Here is an 18,662-nt window from a genome sequence, read left to right on the forward strand (position 1 = left end):
AGGTCGACACCTCTAGGGTTGGAGGGCGGTGCGAGTTGGAGTCTCGCACGATCAGGATTGAGATCGGTCCTTTCAGCAAGGAGGGGGGATTGACTGGTGAAGGTTAGCGTTTGTGTGTCAGAGTTGGCAAAATCGGAACTATGGGTGAGGGGGTCGGCCAATGGAGGTTGGCGGGACGTTGTACGGTGCCCTAGATGTCATCCTTGTGTGGGCGGCATATCTCCAATCTATGTCGGCACTTGTTTAACCATTTGGGTGAACTCCGAGGTCAGCTCATAATTGGAGGTGGCGAGGTTGGCTATATATTGGAGGTATATTGGGCGATATGAACGAGAGAGGTTAGAGGTTCGACCCCTCTCTTTATTCCTTTTACTTTTATGTTTCTGCTTCTCTCTTTTTTTTGTTTAGTCTCAAAAGAACAAAATCTAGCCGTCGCTCCTTGCTTCTTTGCTGATAGACGGTCGGTAGGAGATTCCGTTGACCGTCAATCGAGATGACCTAATGGTGGTCAGCGGTCGTCCTGGTTCAGGCCGCGCGCGCATAGACTTTGAGGTCGGCATCATAAGAAACAAATTTGAGGTCGGCATAGGGCGACGAGGGCGGAGAGAACTCTACAGCGGGGGTCAGCGCGGCCTGCACGCAGATCTTCCTGGAACGAGATCGAGAGATTGAGGTTGGCGAGGATGGCCAATGAGATGGAAGAGATTGAGGTTTCCTTCCATCTCATTTTCCACCCTCACGCTCGTCGCACTCAATTTCCACTTCACGCTCGTCGCCATCATGAGGTCGGCGCCAATTTCGGCTCAGGCGGTGACCGCTCTCGAGGTTGGTCTCGAGGTTCGATGGGTGGAGATGGCTCATAGGAGCGAGAGTAGAGATCGGTATAATGAGTGTGATTCTCGCTTTGTTGAGAGCGAGATAAAGGTCGGCTTTGGGACCAGGAGGTGAGATAGGCAAAGGGATGGTGAGGTCGAGAGTGAAAGCATGAACGCTGGTTTTGGTCATCGCGAGATCGGCACCTCTTGTGAGATTGGTATCTCTTACGAGGCCGCCCGTGGTGATGCTTTGATTTCTCGGAGGTCGCCTCTTCGTATGAGATCGGAATTTCTCATCTTGATGAGCGGCGTGATGGTTTGAGTTGGAGTGGATTCGATCGAGAGCGATTCAGATCAGGTCAGTAGATCTGATGCTTTTCGTATTGGACCTAGTCTCGGAGGTTGTAGAGCGGCCAGATCTGCTGAGATTGGCATTGTGACCGAGAGGAGAGATCCGGGTGAGAACGGCGGTTTTAGAGTTTAACCGTGAGATCGGTAGTGGCGACGCGTGGCAATTTGGAGGTCGGCACCTTGGTCCCGAGGTCGTCCCTCGTGATGTTAGCATTGGAGGTTAGGAGAATGACGACGATTTCGATAAGGAAGCACTGGTTTTGAGCGGGTTCGCGCTGCGTTGGCAAGCTCAGCAGTTATCAAAGTTCTCAGCTGGCTGGAGGTCGGCGAGATTGAGAGAGATCAGCGGAGGGATGCCCACGAGGTCGGCGCTGGCTGCCTTGAGGTCGGCGCTGACTGCCTCGAGGTCAGCACTTCCCACGAGATCGACGCTGATTCTGGTGGAGATGTTAATCTCATGATGGGAGGTCGGCACGATCGCGAGTCTCTAGGCCGCATTGCTGATTCTTATGAGATCGGTACGTTTGAGGAGAATTGTCGGATGTCTCCTGTTATGAGCGGGACGGAGCTCGGCGGCTCCCTGCTGAGAGCGCCCGGATCTGATGGGAATAACCTCAAAGTGCGGCGTGACGATCTTGAGAAAGGACCTCGTCATATGCGCAATGCCGGACTCGAGGTAGGAGGTCGCGAGGTTGGTTCAAGCGGAAGAGAGGAGCTTGCTGATCGCCAATTTGAGATCGATTTTTCGGATATGGGTGGAGTGTGCTCTCAACTCTGGGATCAGCATTGTAGCGAGGTTGAACGATGTGACCGGATTCAGATTCGAGTGTGGTTCAGCGAATGAGGATGCGGGTCGGCGAGCTGGAATTGATGCGAACAGGAATTTGCGTGATGGGACTGAGATCGGCGAAGACGCAATCGAGGTCGGCGGGCAGCTCGGCCGAGAGTTTGCCGATTCTGATGATAGCGATGCCGACCTCATGATGGGAGGACGCAGCGAGGCACGACATGGGAGAGCAGCCGAGATCGGCGTTGGATGGCGGCGTGATCTCTTTGTTTCTGAGGGCGGCGCCATTGAGGAGGATAACATCAAGGTCGGCGAAGAGATGACCGAAGGCGTGTTTATTATGGAATTGAGAGAGACCGCAAACGAGAGAGGTCGACAAGATGGAGATGAGGTTGGTGGTCGGCCATGTAGTGCTCCGGGGGTCGGCTCGTTTTCTACCAGGTGGAGTGACCGAGAATCTGCCGATCTGGATCCGGCTAGCTTTGAGACCGATCGAGGGGATGTGGAGCTGAGCGTTGATGTCGAGTTTGGTTGTCGCGAACTTGGCGACACCTCTCATGAGGTCGGAACTTCTCACGGTGATGCTTTCGACGGTATCAATAGATATTTGGGAAGAGTGGAGATTTTGGTTTCACCATCGAGGGTTTGACCGACGATCGTGATTTTGACGACATTCTTGAGGTTGGTGAAAAGTGGTGGTAAGCTTTTTATGTTGTAGTGAGTGTGTCAAGTCGCTCGGTTGTTCGCCTGTCCTGGCTAACGAGTATGTCCATGATAGTCTCGTTATGGATCGTCGAGGTTGTTTCTGTGTCCAGCAAGCAAGGGAGCTGGGAGGGCGGCACCATCAGTGAAAACTAGAGCCACGGTTTGGAGATGTTGGGCATGTGTGGCAACAAGAGGTTCTGATGGCGTATCGGGCGCTGGTGTAGAGGTTGTGCTCGGCAGGGAGCCTTCGGTTGTGCTCGGCAGGGAGCTCGGCAGGGGGACAATTCGTGTTCTCGTTCGCCCCCATCGCTGCTCCGTTGCTTCGTTGAGGTCTTCGCTGGGGTTCGTCATGAGTCTTGAAACTTCGAGGAAGTGAGGACCGTCGGTCTTGATTCGTCAAAAGAAGCGATCTACTCTTGCCCCACGGTGGGCGCCAATTGTTTGTACCGGGGATTGCACAACACTAAGTAAATAAAGATTTTTGGGGAAAGAGTGAAGCTGGTTCTTTTATTAACGATAAAATCGTGAGGTCGTCACTAACAAGAATCAAGATTGAGCTCGTCAGTTCACAGGAGAACTAACAAGCCAATAATGACGAGCTCAGAAGCTAGAAGGAATTATACAGAAGACAATAACGGTTTTCACGCAAAGTATTGCTCTCTGTCTCTTGTCCTCGGGTGAGGATGGTGATCCTAATAAGTGATGCTTCCTTTTATAGGCGACTGTTGACCGAGGGTTTTCTAGGGTTTCCATCGTGAATTCCCGAGAGTGCCCCTTTACGAATTATTAATGACTTGCATCCAATTTCGTCGGGCCGAAATCTTAATTAGCTTGTTTTGTTGGGCCGAGTGACATATTGGGCGTAGCCCATGTCCAACAATAGTCCCCCCCTTAGCTTGGGGTCCGTTGGGGCGGCTAGCAGTGAGGCTAGTGTGGTCCACAGAATGGGCTGTTACAATGTTTTACAATGACCACACAAGAAAAAGATAGATTTCTTACTATCTTAAGGAGTGTAAAGCTTCCAGATGGATATTCTTCAAATATTTCTGCTTGTAGTGAGCTGAATCAACGAAAAATGGTGGGTTTAAAGAGTCATGATTACCACATCTTAATGGGTCAGTTGTTGTCTATCGCTATACGTAATGTTTTACCACAATTTGTTGTAACAGAGTTATGTCGCTTCTTTCAAGAAATAAGTTCAAAGGTATTAAATATTATTGAACTGGATAAGTTGCAGGAGCATATTGCACTTACGTTGTGCCATTTAGAGATGATTTTTCCTCCATCATTATTCACCATAATGGTACATTTGACCATCCATCTGACAGAAGAAGTGAAACTAGGAGGTCCGGTTCAATTTTGATGGATGTATCTAGTTGAGAGGTAACTTAGATTCTATTTAAAAAGAAATATATCATTAAACAAGCTTCTCTTGCTTCAAGACTGAAATAATTTTGTTATATTTTCTCTGTAGGGCCTTTAGGCGTTTTAAGTATTATGTCAGAAATCGAGCTCAACCTGAAGTGTCCATTTGTAAGCAGTATATTCCTGATGAGTGTCTTACGTTTTGCTCTATGTATCTTGATGGAGTAGAAACACGATTTAATCGTATTGGTAGAGTGGATGATCACCCTATGGCTGAGCATGACTTAGGTCCTGAATCACAAATTCAACATGTTTTTCCTTTACTTGGGAGACATGTTGGTGCTTCTAGAATGGATACACTTAGTCCTATAGAACGACAACAAGCTCACCGATATATCTTAGTCAATAGTTATTTCTTAGATTACTATTGCAAGTAAGTTTTCTACTTTCATCTGAAAATATTTTCGTGATTATGGTTAATTATCATAGTGATTTTTCGTTTTGTTTTGAAAATTATAGGATATTTAAGAGTGAATTAAGAAGATCACAATTACAACGTCGAAGAAGAGGAAATGTGATAGATATAGATCGACATGTGCATCTCCATTTTGGTCAATGGCTTTAGCAAAAAGTAGAAAAGTATGACCTTGTTGGTATTTCTGCTGATATTCGTTGCCTTGCACTTGGTCCATCTAGTAAGATTTTAAAGTTCTCAGCATATAACATCAATGGCTTCAAGTTTAGAACTATAGAAAGGGAGCAATACCTAAGAACTCAGAATAGTGGAATTTTTGTCTCAGCTGAAACCATTAGTTATGCTAGTTCACTTGATCTTAATCCTAGAGCCGGAGATGTTTCGTACTATGGGAAATTAACTGAAATTCTAGAATTGAACTACTATGACTCATTTAGAGTTATATTATTCAAATGTAAATGGGTTGATACTCGTGATGCTAGAGGGTATAAGAAGGATGATGTTGGTCACACTATGGTAAATTTCTCTCGTTTAATTCACACTAGAAATGGTGAAGAAGATGAGCCTTATGTCCAGGCTTCTCAGGCAAGATTGGTTTACTATGTGGAAGATCCACAAGAAAAAAGAATGGAGTGTTGTTGTACACGTCCAACCAAGAGACTTGTATGATATAGATGATCCTACTATTTCAGATGAAATTTCTCCTGAAGTTATCATTGAAGAATGGAAAAACGATCTGTATCCCTCTCGGAAGTTTCATATAGCACCATAACTACACAGAATTCAAACCTCGATCTCTGGCCACGCAAATCAGAAGTTCTAGTCCAGTTTCCACATAATTTGGAAGTTAAAAACCTCAGAACACACGAACGATGAATTTATTGGTTTATGACTTAAACCAATACTAAACCAAAATTAAAGCCTGAACCATCTCCATTTCCTCTTTCTTCATCTCTGGATCACAAAACAAAGAGATACGTCTCCGCTGCTGGCGTTTTGAACGAGAAGCTTATAGGAGGAGGAGCGAGGAACGGTGATGTATTTGCGGCGGCTCTGCCGTAGAATCTGAGGATGAGAAGAGCTGTTAGTGAACATGATGTTGAATCACCGGCAAAGACCGTCAGAATTGAAATTGGCGTGAAGAGAAGTATCGATTATGAAATTGAAATTCTCCGTTTCGTTATCGAGAGAAGAAATTGAAGAATTTTTCCCATTGTTTTGTGGAGAAAAAACCCTCTGAGAACACGTTATTTGAAAAAGAATTGCGGATATATGAAGTTGGATTTAAGTCAATCTCAATTTTGGTCCACTTTTTTTCTGTAAAACTCAATGAGAATCTGCAGACCCGGATTAGTGTTGTTGTAAGTGAAAACGACTGCAGCAGAGGATTTCCTGCATTGATCCTGGGGGAAAGCATGACATCGTTCGCAGAAGAGACAAACTTAGTGATGTAGAGTCTCATTGTTGTCTCATTTTGGTGAATCATTATCATTGTTTAGCTTATAACAAAGAATTTGCAGGTTGAGAAGATGGTGCATTATCATTTAAATAATTGCAGAGAACAAAAAAAGCAGTATAAAACATAGAAAAATAGTTACAGAGATTGAGCAAACCGAGTCATACAAAGAGAACAATAAACAGACTTGTTGTCTCTTCTAATCTCATTCATCCTTGACTAAAAGTGCCTTGAGACAATTTTACTTGAGAGACAATGCCTTGAAAAGGCTTTCCTTACTATCAGATTCATCGTGTGGTGGTGAGTGGTGACTGAGATGATTTACAACGTGGTTGGGATGATTCGACTTCATCATCATGAATATCGCCATCAACAGACCAATCGATTAGATTTATTGGTTCTCAAAATCTTGGGTTCTTCAATTATGAGATTTAGAGATTTCGATCTTAAATTTGGGTTGTACTGAGGTTAAATCCGGTTTTTTAGTTCTAACGTGGTTAACAATTGTCTGGGTAGTAGTAAACCGAACATAAACCGTGTTTATTTGTCTTTAGGTTATGAATTTTGATTTTATGTGTTATGAGGTTTCAAATTTCTGATTTGTGTGGACCGAGATCGAGGTTTAAATTTTGTATAGTTGTGGTGCTATATGAAACTTACGAGGGGGCTACAGATCGTTTTTCCTTGAAGAATCTCAGCCTCCTGTTCAAAGTTCAATGATTATATCTGATAATATTTCTAATATTAGATTAGTGAGGCAAATAGAAGATCTTGAAAATATAAGAGGTATCAGGTATGTGGATTACATTATAGTAACTCTATGTGTTGTCTTCTTTATTATGGTCTTTTGTTGATTCATATCTTTTTCCAGTGGCATATCCTCAGGTGGGTCACTTCTTGTTTTACTTTTGACAACTTTGGTTTTCTTACTATATTTTCGAGGCTTACCAAAATCAAATGTTTCAGAATACTAATGATGATGATGAATATTACTTCTAGTTGAAATATTTGCATGAATCATGAGAAAATTGATAACATTGAGAGTTAGTGATTCATATAGATAGTATATTACATGATTCGACATCTACAACTGGGTTCAAGAGATCAAAGGATGGACAACTCGATTTGAATCGGTTGAATTCAAATGGACTCCACGGGAAGCAAATCTCATTGCTGACAAACTGGCTAAAGCACAATGATTTCAAATATCAGATTATCGGTTTCATTTAACTATTCCAACATGTATCCGTTCAACTATCAATCTTGTACGAATATCTTCCAATCAATAAACGAAGTCAAGTGCTAAAAAAAAAAAATCTACGATTAATCTTCGTAAATCTCCGATTTCTGAGCTAGGCACTAAGCCCATGTCGGACGCCTAATTAGCAGTTTAACGATTTTTAAAAATTACAAAATTAGAAAATAATCAAATTATTAAAATTATGAGATTTTTGTTTCTCTTACAATGTTTTAGTCATAATTATGATCTTAAATATTTTAAATTAATTTTGGTATAATTCATTTACACTATTAATATGTATATATAAACTTCAAAAATGTATATGATTCGGAAATTTCTCAAAAAGAAGTTTTGATTCCAAACAAGTTGTTTCTTTGTACCCCCACTTACAATTCGATGCAACTTAGTTCTACCAACTAATTATTAAAAAAAAAAGATAATAAAAACAAAAGGTTAGAGATTAGTCAAGAGAAAAAGGGTTAGTCGAGCGATTTAACTTGGGTTACGAGAGTACAAATGCTTTTTCACCAGAAATTAAGATTTCAATATATTAGCTAATTGATTTAAATAATAGCTCTGGACTTTCGGCAAAAACCGAGAAACCTGAACCGAAAGAACTGAGTTTTTTGGTTTTCGGCGCCGAATTTGAGAAACTGTGTAAACCGATCGGCAAAAATATTTAAGGATTCCGGTTATCATCTCGGTTCGGTTTGGCAAGCCATAACCGAACGGTTCTTTGGTTCTCTTCCAATCATCATCTATCGTCGAAGATTTGCCATGGTTAAGCTGAAAAAGTAAGGATGAGTTTAAGATCTGCCATCGATGAGCTGAAGAAAGACGATGGACTAGAGCAAAATAAATAAACAAAACGCTAGGGTTTTTTTGGACTTATAGAATAAAAGATATGTTTAGGCCAGGCCCAAATATTTTTACAGCCCATGTGATATATGTAATAAAATAAGAAAATCCTACTTCTTTTTCTACACTTTCACTCTTGCCTCTCCCAGCCGTTTCTTCTTCAACCTCTCAAAAATCTGAAAATTAGATCTCTTTTCTTATTCGATTCTCAATTCTTTACAGTATGAAAAGTTCAACTTTCTCAATTCTTCTATTTCATTTCGTTCAATTCTTCCACCTAATCCCCCAATCGTATTAAAGCAATAAAATCCTACTATTTTATGTTTGAAGCTCGAATTTGCTCACTATTGACATATCTGATCTGACCTTTAATCCTTTTCATGGGTTTCATCGTTTTTACATGGTTGTAACTCTTCGTAACCCAAAAGAAGGGTTTTTGATTGGATTTTACAAGTTTCATGGAGGATACTTAGTTGTAGTTTACATTCGGTTAACCAAACTAACCGGAAAAAAATTCAGTTCGGTTTAATTCAGAATAGATTTTAAAGCAAATAACTGAACCGAATAAACCGATTACCGAATAAACCGAACCAAATTTTTATTCGATTTAATTCGGCATAATTTTTAGATAACCAAAATTTTGAAAAACCGAATAAACCAATCCAATTAAACCGGATAAACTGAATGCGTAGGGCTAGATTTAATGTATCTATTTATTGTAAATTTAAAAATAAATTCATTTTGTCTTTTTTTTTTTGTGAACTGATATTATTAATAAACTTAGTTCCAACCAAGGTAAAATACAAAGTAGAATACTATGCCCAAAAGAGGGGAGACTTAAGTCAGTGTACTAAAAGAATGTTCCCAGAGTCAAAGACCGGAGGCCAGAAACTAGGTACTAACAAGAGAACTAAAGAAACTATACATAACCGAGCATTTGATAACAAAATTCATTTTGTCTAAACATTTGTATTGTATTTGTTATTTAAAAAATCATACGGGAATTGATTAGGGAGGTTGAATATGGGCCGACATGTACGGCTCTTCGGGCTCACGTTTGGAAACTCGAAGTTCCCCTGAAGGTTCCACATTTTTTTGGCAGATTGCGTCCGGTACTCTCCCTGTGACGGAACGGATTGCTCAGAGGGGTGTCAGATGCGATATTACGTGTAATCGGTGGAATCTATTAATCATGCTCTCTCTGAGTGTCCTCGTTCGCGCAGGATATGGGATTTTTCACCGGTTTCGGTAATCCCTGATGGTTTCCCATTTGGCTCCGTGTATTCGAACCTAGACTTTATTTTTTTGCGGGCATCAACCCAATCGGGGGTTTCAGATATATGTTATCGTCTACCATGGATTTTATGGTCAATTTGGAAGGACATGAATAAAAAAAGTTTTTCAGGGAACATAGGCATAGCCAATGGATATTATGATTCAGGCGGTTAATGACAAATTACTGTGGGAGGAGGCTAAGTCCTTCTCTGCGTGATATCTGGATTCTTCGCCAACTTTGAAAGTCAGGGACCCTTTCCCCGTTGCCAGGTTGATGGTTCCTGGAAAAATTCAGACCCGCTTATGGGTCTTAGTTGGTGGTTTTGTAATAGTGAAGATAAGACGCTACTTTAGGGAGCTCGGAGTCATACTCGCAGCCCTTCACCCCTACACTCAGAGTTACAAGCCTTGATTTGGGCAATAGAATCCCTCCTGGCGGTTGGCGCTGACTGTCAAAGTTTTGAGATAGATTGCTCAGAGTTAGTCGATGGTGCAGTCACCGGAAGATTGGCCCGCCTTCTCGAATCTGTTGGACGATTTCACTTAACTCATATCATCCTTTTACTCCTTTAATCTTACCAGAATCCCGCGTGAATCAAATGTGAGGACAGATTGTCTAGTTCGTTCTTCGAGATCTTTAGTTTCTGAATTTTCTTTTGTAAACTCTTATCTTCGGGTTTGGACAACCAACCTCGGAGTTATCTTTTAATTTAATGTTTGGTTGAAAAAAAAAAAAAAAAAACTCTACAAATGTTTTCATTTTAGCAAAACCTAAACGAAAACGGAGTCCCACAACAACAACATTTTTTTTTGTATAATAATAATAATTTGACACAATTTTTATTTTTCTAAAAATTTTGACTTGGACGGAGGTAAATCCTGTTGGTAGAGAGCACTAACGACGATCATCGAGCGATGGATTTGGCTGAACTATGGGCTATTTTCGGACCCGGGTTCTCCGGCGCAGTCTTCGGAACCGGATGGTGGTTTTGGGTTGACGCCGTCGTGTGCAGTTCCATTCAAGTTCCCTTCGTCCATTACCTTCCCGGTAAAAATTTACATCCATCGAACTATTCTCCCGTGATTTTAGGGTTTTCAGAAAATCTGATTTGGGGGTTTCGCTCTCGTCGCAGGCATATTCGCATCTCTCGGAGCTTTGATGTTCAATTGCGTCAGAAAAGAAGACATTGATTACTCTCCTTATGACGAAGGCGAGTGGAGGTTCGTTTTCTATTCTTCCTTGATTTTGAAAAATTCAGTTCTTTAACAACCAATACAAAGACTTGACAACTGTGGAAACTAGAAGATAGGTTAAGCTTTTAGCTAAGATTTGCGGCTGATGTAGCTTGAGAAGCAGTTTATGTGATGGTATCATCGCAGTTGTTTCTTTCTGATTAAGTTTTTTTTAGAAAAGATAAGACATAAGAGCTTGGTTAGTCTGTAATTCTAATCTCTGTGGAAGCTGGAAGATAGTTGATATATCTGTGTGTTATTATCCGAAATCAAGTTCTCGCTGAGATTTGTGGCTGATGCATATAGTCTCTTAGTATTCTTGATTTGTGTTTTATGTTTTTCGATTCTTGGCTTTAGATTGAAGCTATGGCTTTTCATAGCGTGTATGTCGTAGCATTTGTTTTTCTCTAGCTGCTTGCGTTGGCTTCACTCACTGGTCCAGTCTTTAAATCAAGATAAGACTTAAGAGCTTGTTTACTAAGAGTTTCTTATCTGTATCCCTGTGCAAACTAGAAGATAGTTGAAATATCTAATGTGCTTATAACACTCAGTCAAGTTTTCACGGAGACTTGCGGCTTGTTTCAACCATTTTTTATCTCTGTTTTTATGTATTTGGATTCTTGGCTACAGATTGAAGCTATGGCTTTTCATAGCATATGTCGTAGCATTTGTTTCTCTAGCTGCTTCTGTTGGCTTTGTGATTCAGTTCTTAAATCAAGATAAGACTTGAGAGCTTGGTTGACTCGTGTTTCTAATCTGTACTCCTGTGGAAACTAGAAGATAGTTGAGATATCTTGTGTGTATATAACCCTCGTATCTGAAAAGTCAAGTTTTAGCTGAGACTTGCGGTTAGTTTCAACCATTTGTGATTTTTTTTTTTATGTATATGGATTCTTGGCTACAGATTGAAGCTATGGCTTTTCATAGCGTATGTCGTAGCGTTTGTTTCCTTAGCTGCATCTGTTGGCTTGCTGATTCAAGATTCGGTCGTCATTACTGGGCCTTCGACTTGGACTGGTGTGGCTGGTGTTTTTCAATGCGTGTTTGTATTGATAAGGTAAAGGCATTCTATACTTTTATGTTTCTCTAATGCTTTCGACTAGTTGTGCATATCTTAAATCACTACCAAACGCTGATTTTTGATTGGGAAAATGTGACGGAGAAGATTATACTAGATGAATTATTGAAAATCCATACAAACTTGTATTAAAGGAGCATGAGATTTAGTGATTCATACAATCTTATTGGGACAATCCATAATATAAGTAATAGGCTGCCTTTTTTTTATTGCATCTGAGGCAAACTAGCTTATGGGAATCATCTTTCATAGTCAGAGTAGATTTTGACTGAGAACAATAAATTTAAAATAAAATTATTGGTTCATTTTCATTGAGATTAGTTTATAGTAGCTAGAGATAGCACAAGATTGTATGGCACAGTCAATCCTGGAAAATGGGATTTGTATTTGCAATGAGACAGTAATGCATACTAACCTTTTTGTTTTCTTGTACTGTAAATCTTATCTGTATATCCTTGGTCACTGACCACAATTCTTTTGACAGTGGGCTAATGTATTGGACGTCACATTCAGAGTAAGTAGACGCACAGGCACATACTTCATCTCCGACTCAAATACATTCTGTGACAACATAAGTTCCTATCTTTTTTTCTCTACTCTGTAAATTCCTGTGTCTTGTCTGGTCAGCTTGACCTGTGTGCTAGATTCCTCTGTTGCATCAGTGTGTGTTTGTGTTAAACTTTGTCACTGTTATTGAATATCCACCTTTAGTACAAGAATATAAGTTGGACTCCGAATCAATCAGTTGAGTGTTAAACATTTCTGAGCATGTTCTTTATTTGGTTCATCTAGAAAAGAAACACGAAAACCTGTGATTGGTAAGAATCAAATGGATAAAATTTGAGAGATACGAGAGAATATGCTATAAAGGATATAGAGATGATAGAAAAGAAGACGAGAGAAGAAAGAGACATCAGTTTGATGGGGCTTCTTAGAGGTAAAACAAGAACAGAATATACACGAGTTCTTGCCGATAGTAACAATGTCAATATGAGTACATTTTCGTTCGTTAAAGATCCTAAGATAAATGGGAGTAGAAAAGAGTTTTTTTTTTAATCACAATATATTTGGCCCTCGAGGCGGTTTTCTAAGTAATATTGCTCTGCGAAGCTTGAATTTGGTTGCAAATGTTCACACCTAAGCTTGGTCAAATTTACATAGATCCTCTTTAAACTAGACGAAGCCGCCTATAGTTTCGTCTGCATAGCCCAATATTAAATTTTTTTGCCTATAGCCTTTTGCGCTTTACTTAAAGCATTTCTAACCATATATATAGGCACGTCGAAGAAGATTGGTCATCTGAAAACTGAACGATCACTGATATAGCTTCGATCATATTTTAGTTGAGGGAGTTTAAGAGTATTCTTTAAGATTCAATGTCGAATCTTCTTCCAACGGGGAGTCTTGATGCAGAACATCGAATGGGTGATGGGTGTATTTTTTGGTTGACTCAAATTTGTTGCGTCTTAAGCTTTGTGTTAATAAAAAACCCTTTGGGATAGAGCAGTAACAGAACCATAGTGTAAGAGCCAATTCTCTTGCTCATTTAACATTAGAGACAAAAGAAGATGGGAAGAAGAGAAACATGTGTGAGAGCTGAGCCATTCTTTTCAGACCAAAGAAAGATCTACAAAGTCTGAAGAGGGCAGGACACTCATATGGCAACTCAAAGCCTCATCAGCTTATTTGCACTATTTGCAAACCATCAAAACAACCAAACAAAAACCCTCCCTGCCTTTCTCATCTTCCATTGCCAAAGTAGTAGCTAAGCTTTTCTCAAGAACAAAAAGACCACCAACAGAAGAAGAATAATAATAAAAAAAAAGAAATTAGAAACTATCTTCCAAACACCAGTACTTTCTTCAGTTTAGTAAAGTTGGGTTCATGAGTTTTAAGCTACATCCTCTCTTGCCTCTTGTATCATGGACAGTCTCTGCGGAAGCGACGGCCTTAGCTTCTTGTACTGTTTGACCAAAAGAAAGAACATAAACAATTATTCCTCTTTTAGGTTGCAATATTCTGAGAGAGACAGCGGGACTGTTTAGTCTTGTTAAATGTTTTTACCTGTTCAACAAAGGCTTCTATCTCCTCCACTGTGAGTGCTTCATCTTCGCCACTGTTTTCATCCCAGCCGAGCGATCTAAGGAACTCTGCTTCTTTCTCATCTGGAGTGTCTGCTGCTTCAAATCCACTCGTATGAGAGGCTACCTGGACTCTTTCAGTCACTTCGAGGCCACTTGTTGCCTGTGGACTTGAAGGGTCACTAGCTACAAGTTCCTTTGAGCTGTTGACTTTTCCCTCAACAGAAGAAGAAATGCTGGTTGAAGAGTTAACAGGATCAGTGGAGATGCTTGTTGAAACAGTTTTCTGCTTCAGAGCACTGTAAAAAGCACTTCTGCTCTGAGTTTGAGCAGCAGAAGATTTCTTTTCAATAGTTTGGCTAGATATCATGGAGAAGGCACTAGCTCCCTTGAGCTCCTTCGGGCTGTTTGTACTTCTGACAGGAGGAGATTGTGTTGATTGGGCATTGGACATCAGCTGGCTAGAGGCGGCTCGACTGTTTGTATTAGCACTAGGAGTTCCAGATTCTTTAACAGCACTGACACCGTTTTCCCTAGCCGGTTTGAGAACCAACAGCTTCTTCTCAGATTTGATTTGACCACTGGGGTTAGACTGTAAATTCCCAAGCAGTACAGAGGGCTGTTGTTGGGCATTTCTCGAGGGAGCAAGACAAGTTTCACCAGCCCGAATCACTTGCTTTGTCTTGGATTTATCAGAAGAATTCAGACTCTGACAAATCAAATAAAGCAGATATCCGATTATAGCACTAGATGAATGAGGAATAATAAGATTGACTAAGGTATGTACTTACCGAGCACTTTGGTGCTGAAGGCACAACCGGTATCAATTGCCTTGACTGCTTGATTGCCAAGTCCTCAAGTCTTTGTGTCTTCACAGATCCCTGAAAACAATGGTTTATAATCTTAGACAACCAGAGAGGCAAGTGTACAATAAAGTTACACAAAGATGCTGCAAAATCATACCTGGGGAGGGGTGTGAGTTCTTGCTGGAGCCTGCACCAATGCTTCAGCCATGTTCAGACCAGTCGGTCCAGATAAAGCTCTCGTGCTAACAGCATTAGCTTTTGGAGACGTTAATGACCCAGCACAAACCTTTTCAATGACATTGGGAACCTCTGCCAGAGCCGACGTCCAACCTTCCCCACCAATCAAAGCTGAGTTACCAACTGGCAAGTTTTGAACAGCTGAACTTAAACCAGGAGATGAGACTCGTACAACATCTTGCCCACCTTGCTTCTCCTCAGCACCAAGCGAAGGAAAATCCTTATCAAACCCAGTTCTCTGAAAGCTATTCCCAATACTAGATCCAGAAAGTATTCCATTACCGTTATAACTATTACTACTGCCACCATTTTTCAAACCCACAGTTAATCCTCGAGATAAGTGATCGCCCTGTTTCCTTGTCACCATTGAATGTGATCGTCTCAATGGATCCGGATCCCTACCAGTCAGGATAGTTCTAATAGGGATAGCAGTGTCAAGGTCCCAAGGATCTACATAGCTTACCCTATCCTTCTCCCTGCTGCGGTCCTTATCCCTTTGACTCCTATTAAAGTTGAAACTACTATATGCATGCTTTGCAGACCCATTACTAGAGCCTCTCCTTGAATTAGTAGAAGAAGATCGATCCAGAAAAGGAGAATGAATTGAATCAATGTCACTTTTGCTCCTAGAATTCCTATTCCTGATATTATGTTGTAAAGATGCAGAATCTACACAAGAAAAAAACAAGATACGAAAAAACAGTTAAAATCACGTGATAGCGACTAAGGAGGTTAGGATCAACACGGGAAAACCAAAATATAACAAACTATCAATGAGATGCTCCATGACTGGAACCTACCTGAATGAGAAGAAGATGATACAAGGAGGTGGTTTGAACTCCCACCACCAGAAGCATGCCCTGAACTTCTCAACCATTCCGGAGCTAAAGACTGTTCACCTTTGTCCATTAGAAAAGCTGTACCTCATCAGATAAAAGAGAGAACATACACTTCCTCTGACCTTCACCCCTCAACTACAATAGAGAAAGCTCCTCTTACAAAATTCAGCAAAGTTCTAACGTATCCTAGCTTTCTCTAGCATCTAAAAAATCCTAGCACGGCAAAGGGCAGGAGAGGAATCCAAATGCAATCCCTAGGCTCCTCCTTAAAACTCTAATGCACAAATCCAAATAGCTTGTTTCTCCAAGATGACAACACCTTCTACACTTCCATTAGAAGACAATTTAGCTACAAACTAGGGAACACTCATCCTTGCAAAAAAACCAAGGGACAAACCCTACAGAGCTCCGTCCAAATGCCACAGCCACAATTCAAGTGATATGAAACCCTAACACCTAGGCTTACAATCTCAAAATCTAATCACCAGTGCCAGTATTAATCAGCCCAAATCTCTACCTAGGGTTCAACAAGACCATCAAACTCCGCTCTCAAACCAACATCAGAACACACCAAAACCCCCCCCCACAAGGGTATGTAAGGAAGAGATAGATAGAGATACAGAACACACCAAAACCCTAACCTAGAAAGAGATTGTTCGCCTCGTAGATTCAATCGCTCAATCGAAAGAAATGGCCTTTTTTTTTTTTGATAACCCACAACGAGAGAAGACGACAAGCTTCCTAAAGCGCGATAGAAGAAGAAGGATGGATTAAGATGGAAACTTGCAGAGAAAATATTCCGAATCAGAAAGGGAAATGATGAAATTAGGGTTTTTGCGAGTGGTCGAAGAAGAAGAAGAAGAAGAAGAAGAAGAAGAAGGGAGGCGAGAAAAAAAATTGTAAAATTGGTTCTTCTCTTCTGTGTGTGTAAAATTTTTGGGAACGAAACGTATGAAGAAACAAAGAGCCTTTTTTTCCTCTCCTTAGAACACAATACTCAAACAAAAAAACATTTTAATTTTCATTTCATTTTACATATTAGAATCTGTTTTCTTTGTTTAATCTAATTTGAATATTTAGTTAAAATTTCGGTACGTAAGAAGTACAATTTAGGCCCAACCAATGATCCTAGATGGGCCCATAAATGCGCGTGATGTCCGGAAGTTGTATCGCCGCCGAGCGCGTGCTGCAATGATTGCGTCTCTAGAACCCTCCTTCTTTTTCTATAAATACCATTCCTTCTCTTCTCTCATTATCATTTTATCGAGTTTTGGTGCTCTCATCGTTCAGGTATTCTCCCTTCTTATTATCTCGTCGTTATTCTGCTTGTTAGTGTTTCGCACTTTTCGTTATCAATTCCCCTCGATCCGTATCTCCCGACCTTTCCGCCGACAGTCACCATCGACGAGCTACGTCTTTTGAGTTTGATGGTTTGGTTAGGGCTGCTCGTCGCAAGGCCCGGTCTCGGGTTTCTTCCGATTTGTCGTCGACGGGTTCTGACATGGATCAGTTTGAAGAGATCCAACGTCGTCTTTTTTATGAGACGGCCGTTTCCAGCTCATCGGGACTCCCCTGTAAGATCTCTTCTTTGATTAACGAGCCTTTAACTAACGATCCGTCTTTCCCTGAGATGGATGATGTTCCTCTGCCCACCGAGAATATTTTCTCCCATATACGCCGATCGAAACTTGACATTGGCGAGGCAATTGAAACGGTTCGCATTGGGAAATTAAACGTCGAACCTAATATTTTGATCCCAACTCCAGTTCAGCGTCCCTGGGATGCCCCTCCTGGTTTCATATGTCTCTCGGAGATATATTTTACCGAATGTGGACTTATTTTCCCGCTTCCTTCCTTCTTGATGACGTATTTTGCTCGTCGTAAGGCAGCCGTTTCTCAATTTGCCCCGGCAACCTTTCGAAACGCCATGGGTCTCTCAATCATGGCCGAGGCTGCGCGGGTCAAGCTCACTTGTGATCATTTGGAGGAGTTGACATGTCTGAACTCGTCGAATCGGAATAAAACTCCTGGGATCTACTACTTGGCTTCAACAAAGAAGACGATCCTCGTTGAAGGTGCCAAAGGAAAAACGTATAATTGGAAAGGCTCGTATTTCTTTCTGGAAGTTGTCCCGGGGGTTATTGAGGATCCATCAATTCTTTGGTTTTCTGGGTGGAACCCTTCACCCGGTAGCCGACCGTTTTTTGCTTAAATATTTCTGTCCTTTGCCGGCCTTTGGTTTTTCTTAACCCTTTTGTTTCGTTTATTATTTTTGTAGTCGTTATTCCAAGGTGGCTGCTTCCATACCCTCCTTCTTTCCAAGCTGAGATTGACGCGATCAAGCTCTTTAGTCCTTACGTTTGGCCATGTACTGAAGCGAAGAGAGATCGTCCGAGAAAAGCACTAGCTCATCCGAAGAAGAAAGGTAGTCTTTGTATATTTTTGCTATCTTTAGGTTTCGCACTTTTGATCCAACGTTTTTCTGTTGCCCCTTGTTTTAGCCGGAACGATGGGCAAATTGAATATGAACGTTCCTAACGCATCTGCTCGTTACCGCCGAGTGTCGGAGCCATCCTCTCTTCCTCGTTCGACTCCTCAATCAGATGCTCGTCTTGCTGTTAATCCTTCAGGCGATGGCTTGACTAAGAAGGTCCCTTCTCAATCTCATCGGTCGTCCGATGCTTTGTCGAAACAACCTTCAAGACCCCTTCCTTTAAACCGCCACATCGGTTCTGCCTAGACACTTCCGAGGAGGAAGGTGGACGAGACTTCTGGTCGTAACACCGAGGTTACGAAGAGTTCTCAGAAGAGGAAGGAGGGCGCTGATCAAGAACGATCTGACCCGCCGAAGAAGTCCAAGACGTCTAATTTTGGCTGGAGTGTTTCCCACACTTCCGAAGCTCGTCCTTTCCCGGACGACTCTCAGTCTTGCGCCGAGCTTTTTCGGAAGATTCACTTCGGCCCTGGTTGCATACTTCCCGTTGAGACGATGAAGGAAGTTGATGCGATTGCTGACGTTGCTCAGGCCTCCTTTGAGGTTCGCCTTTTTAACTCAGCATCT

The 18,662-nt window shown here is 41.4% G+C and overlaps 2 protein-coding genes across 2 annotated transcripts; one reads left to right on the forward strand and one right to left on the reverse strand.

Moving 5' to 3' along the window:
* LOC104757881 (transmembrane protein 50A) lies at positions 10,164-12,397 on the forward strand. The gene is made up of 4 exons (XM_010480662.2): positions 10,164-10,375; positions 10,461-10,548; positions 11,465-11,617; positions 12,123-12,397. The coding sequence occupies exons 1-4, from the start codon at positions 10,243-10,245 to the stop codon at positions 12,154-12,156; spliced, it is 408 nt and encodes a 135-aa protein (XP_010478964.1). The 5' UTR covers positions 10,164-10,242; the 3' UTR covers positions 12,157-12,397.
* Positions 13,164-16,458, reverse strand: LOC104757882. Its single transcript, XM_010480663.2, has 5 exons — positions 15,563-16,458; positions 14,683-15,431; positions 14,511-14,600; positions 13,703-14,428; positions 13,164-13,601 (listed from the first exon to the last, which is right to left on the reverse strand). The coding sequence occupies exons 1-5, from the start codon at positions 15,669-15,671 to the stop codon at positions 13,530-13,532; spliced, it is 1,746 nt and encodes a 581-aa protein (XP_010478965.1). The 5' UTR covers positions 15,672-16,458; the 3' UTR covers positions 13,164-13,529.

This window comes from Camelina sativa, chromosome 17 (assembly GCF_000633955.1).
Source record: "Camelina sativa cultivar DH55 chromosome 17, Cs, whole genome shotgun sequence".
In the NCBI taxonomy this organism is placed as follows: domain Eukaryota; kingdom Viridiplantae; phylum Streptophyta; class Magnoliopsida; order Brassicales; family Brassicaceae; genus Camelina; species Camelina sativa.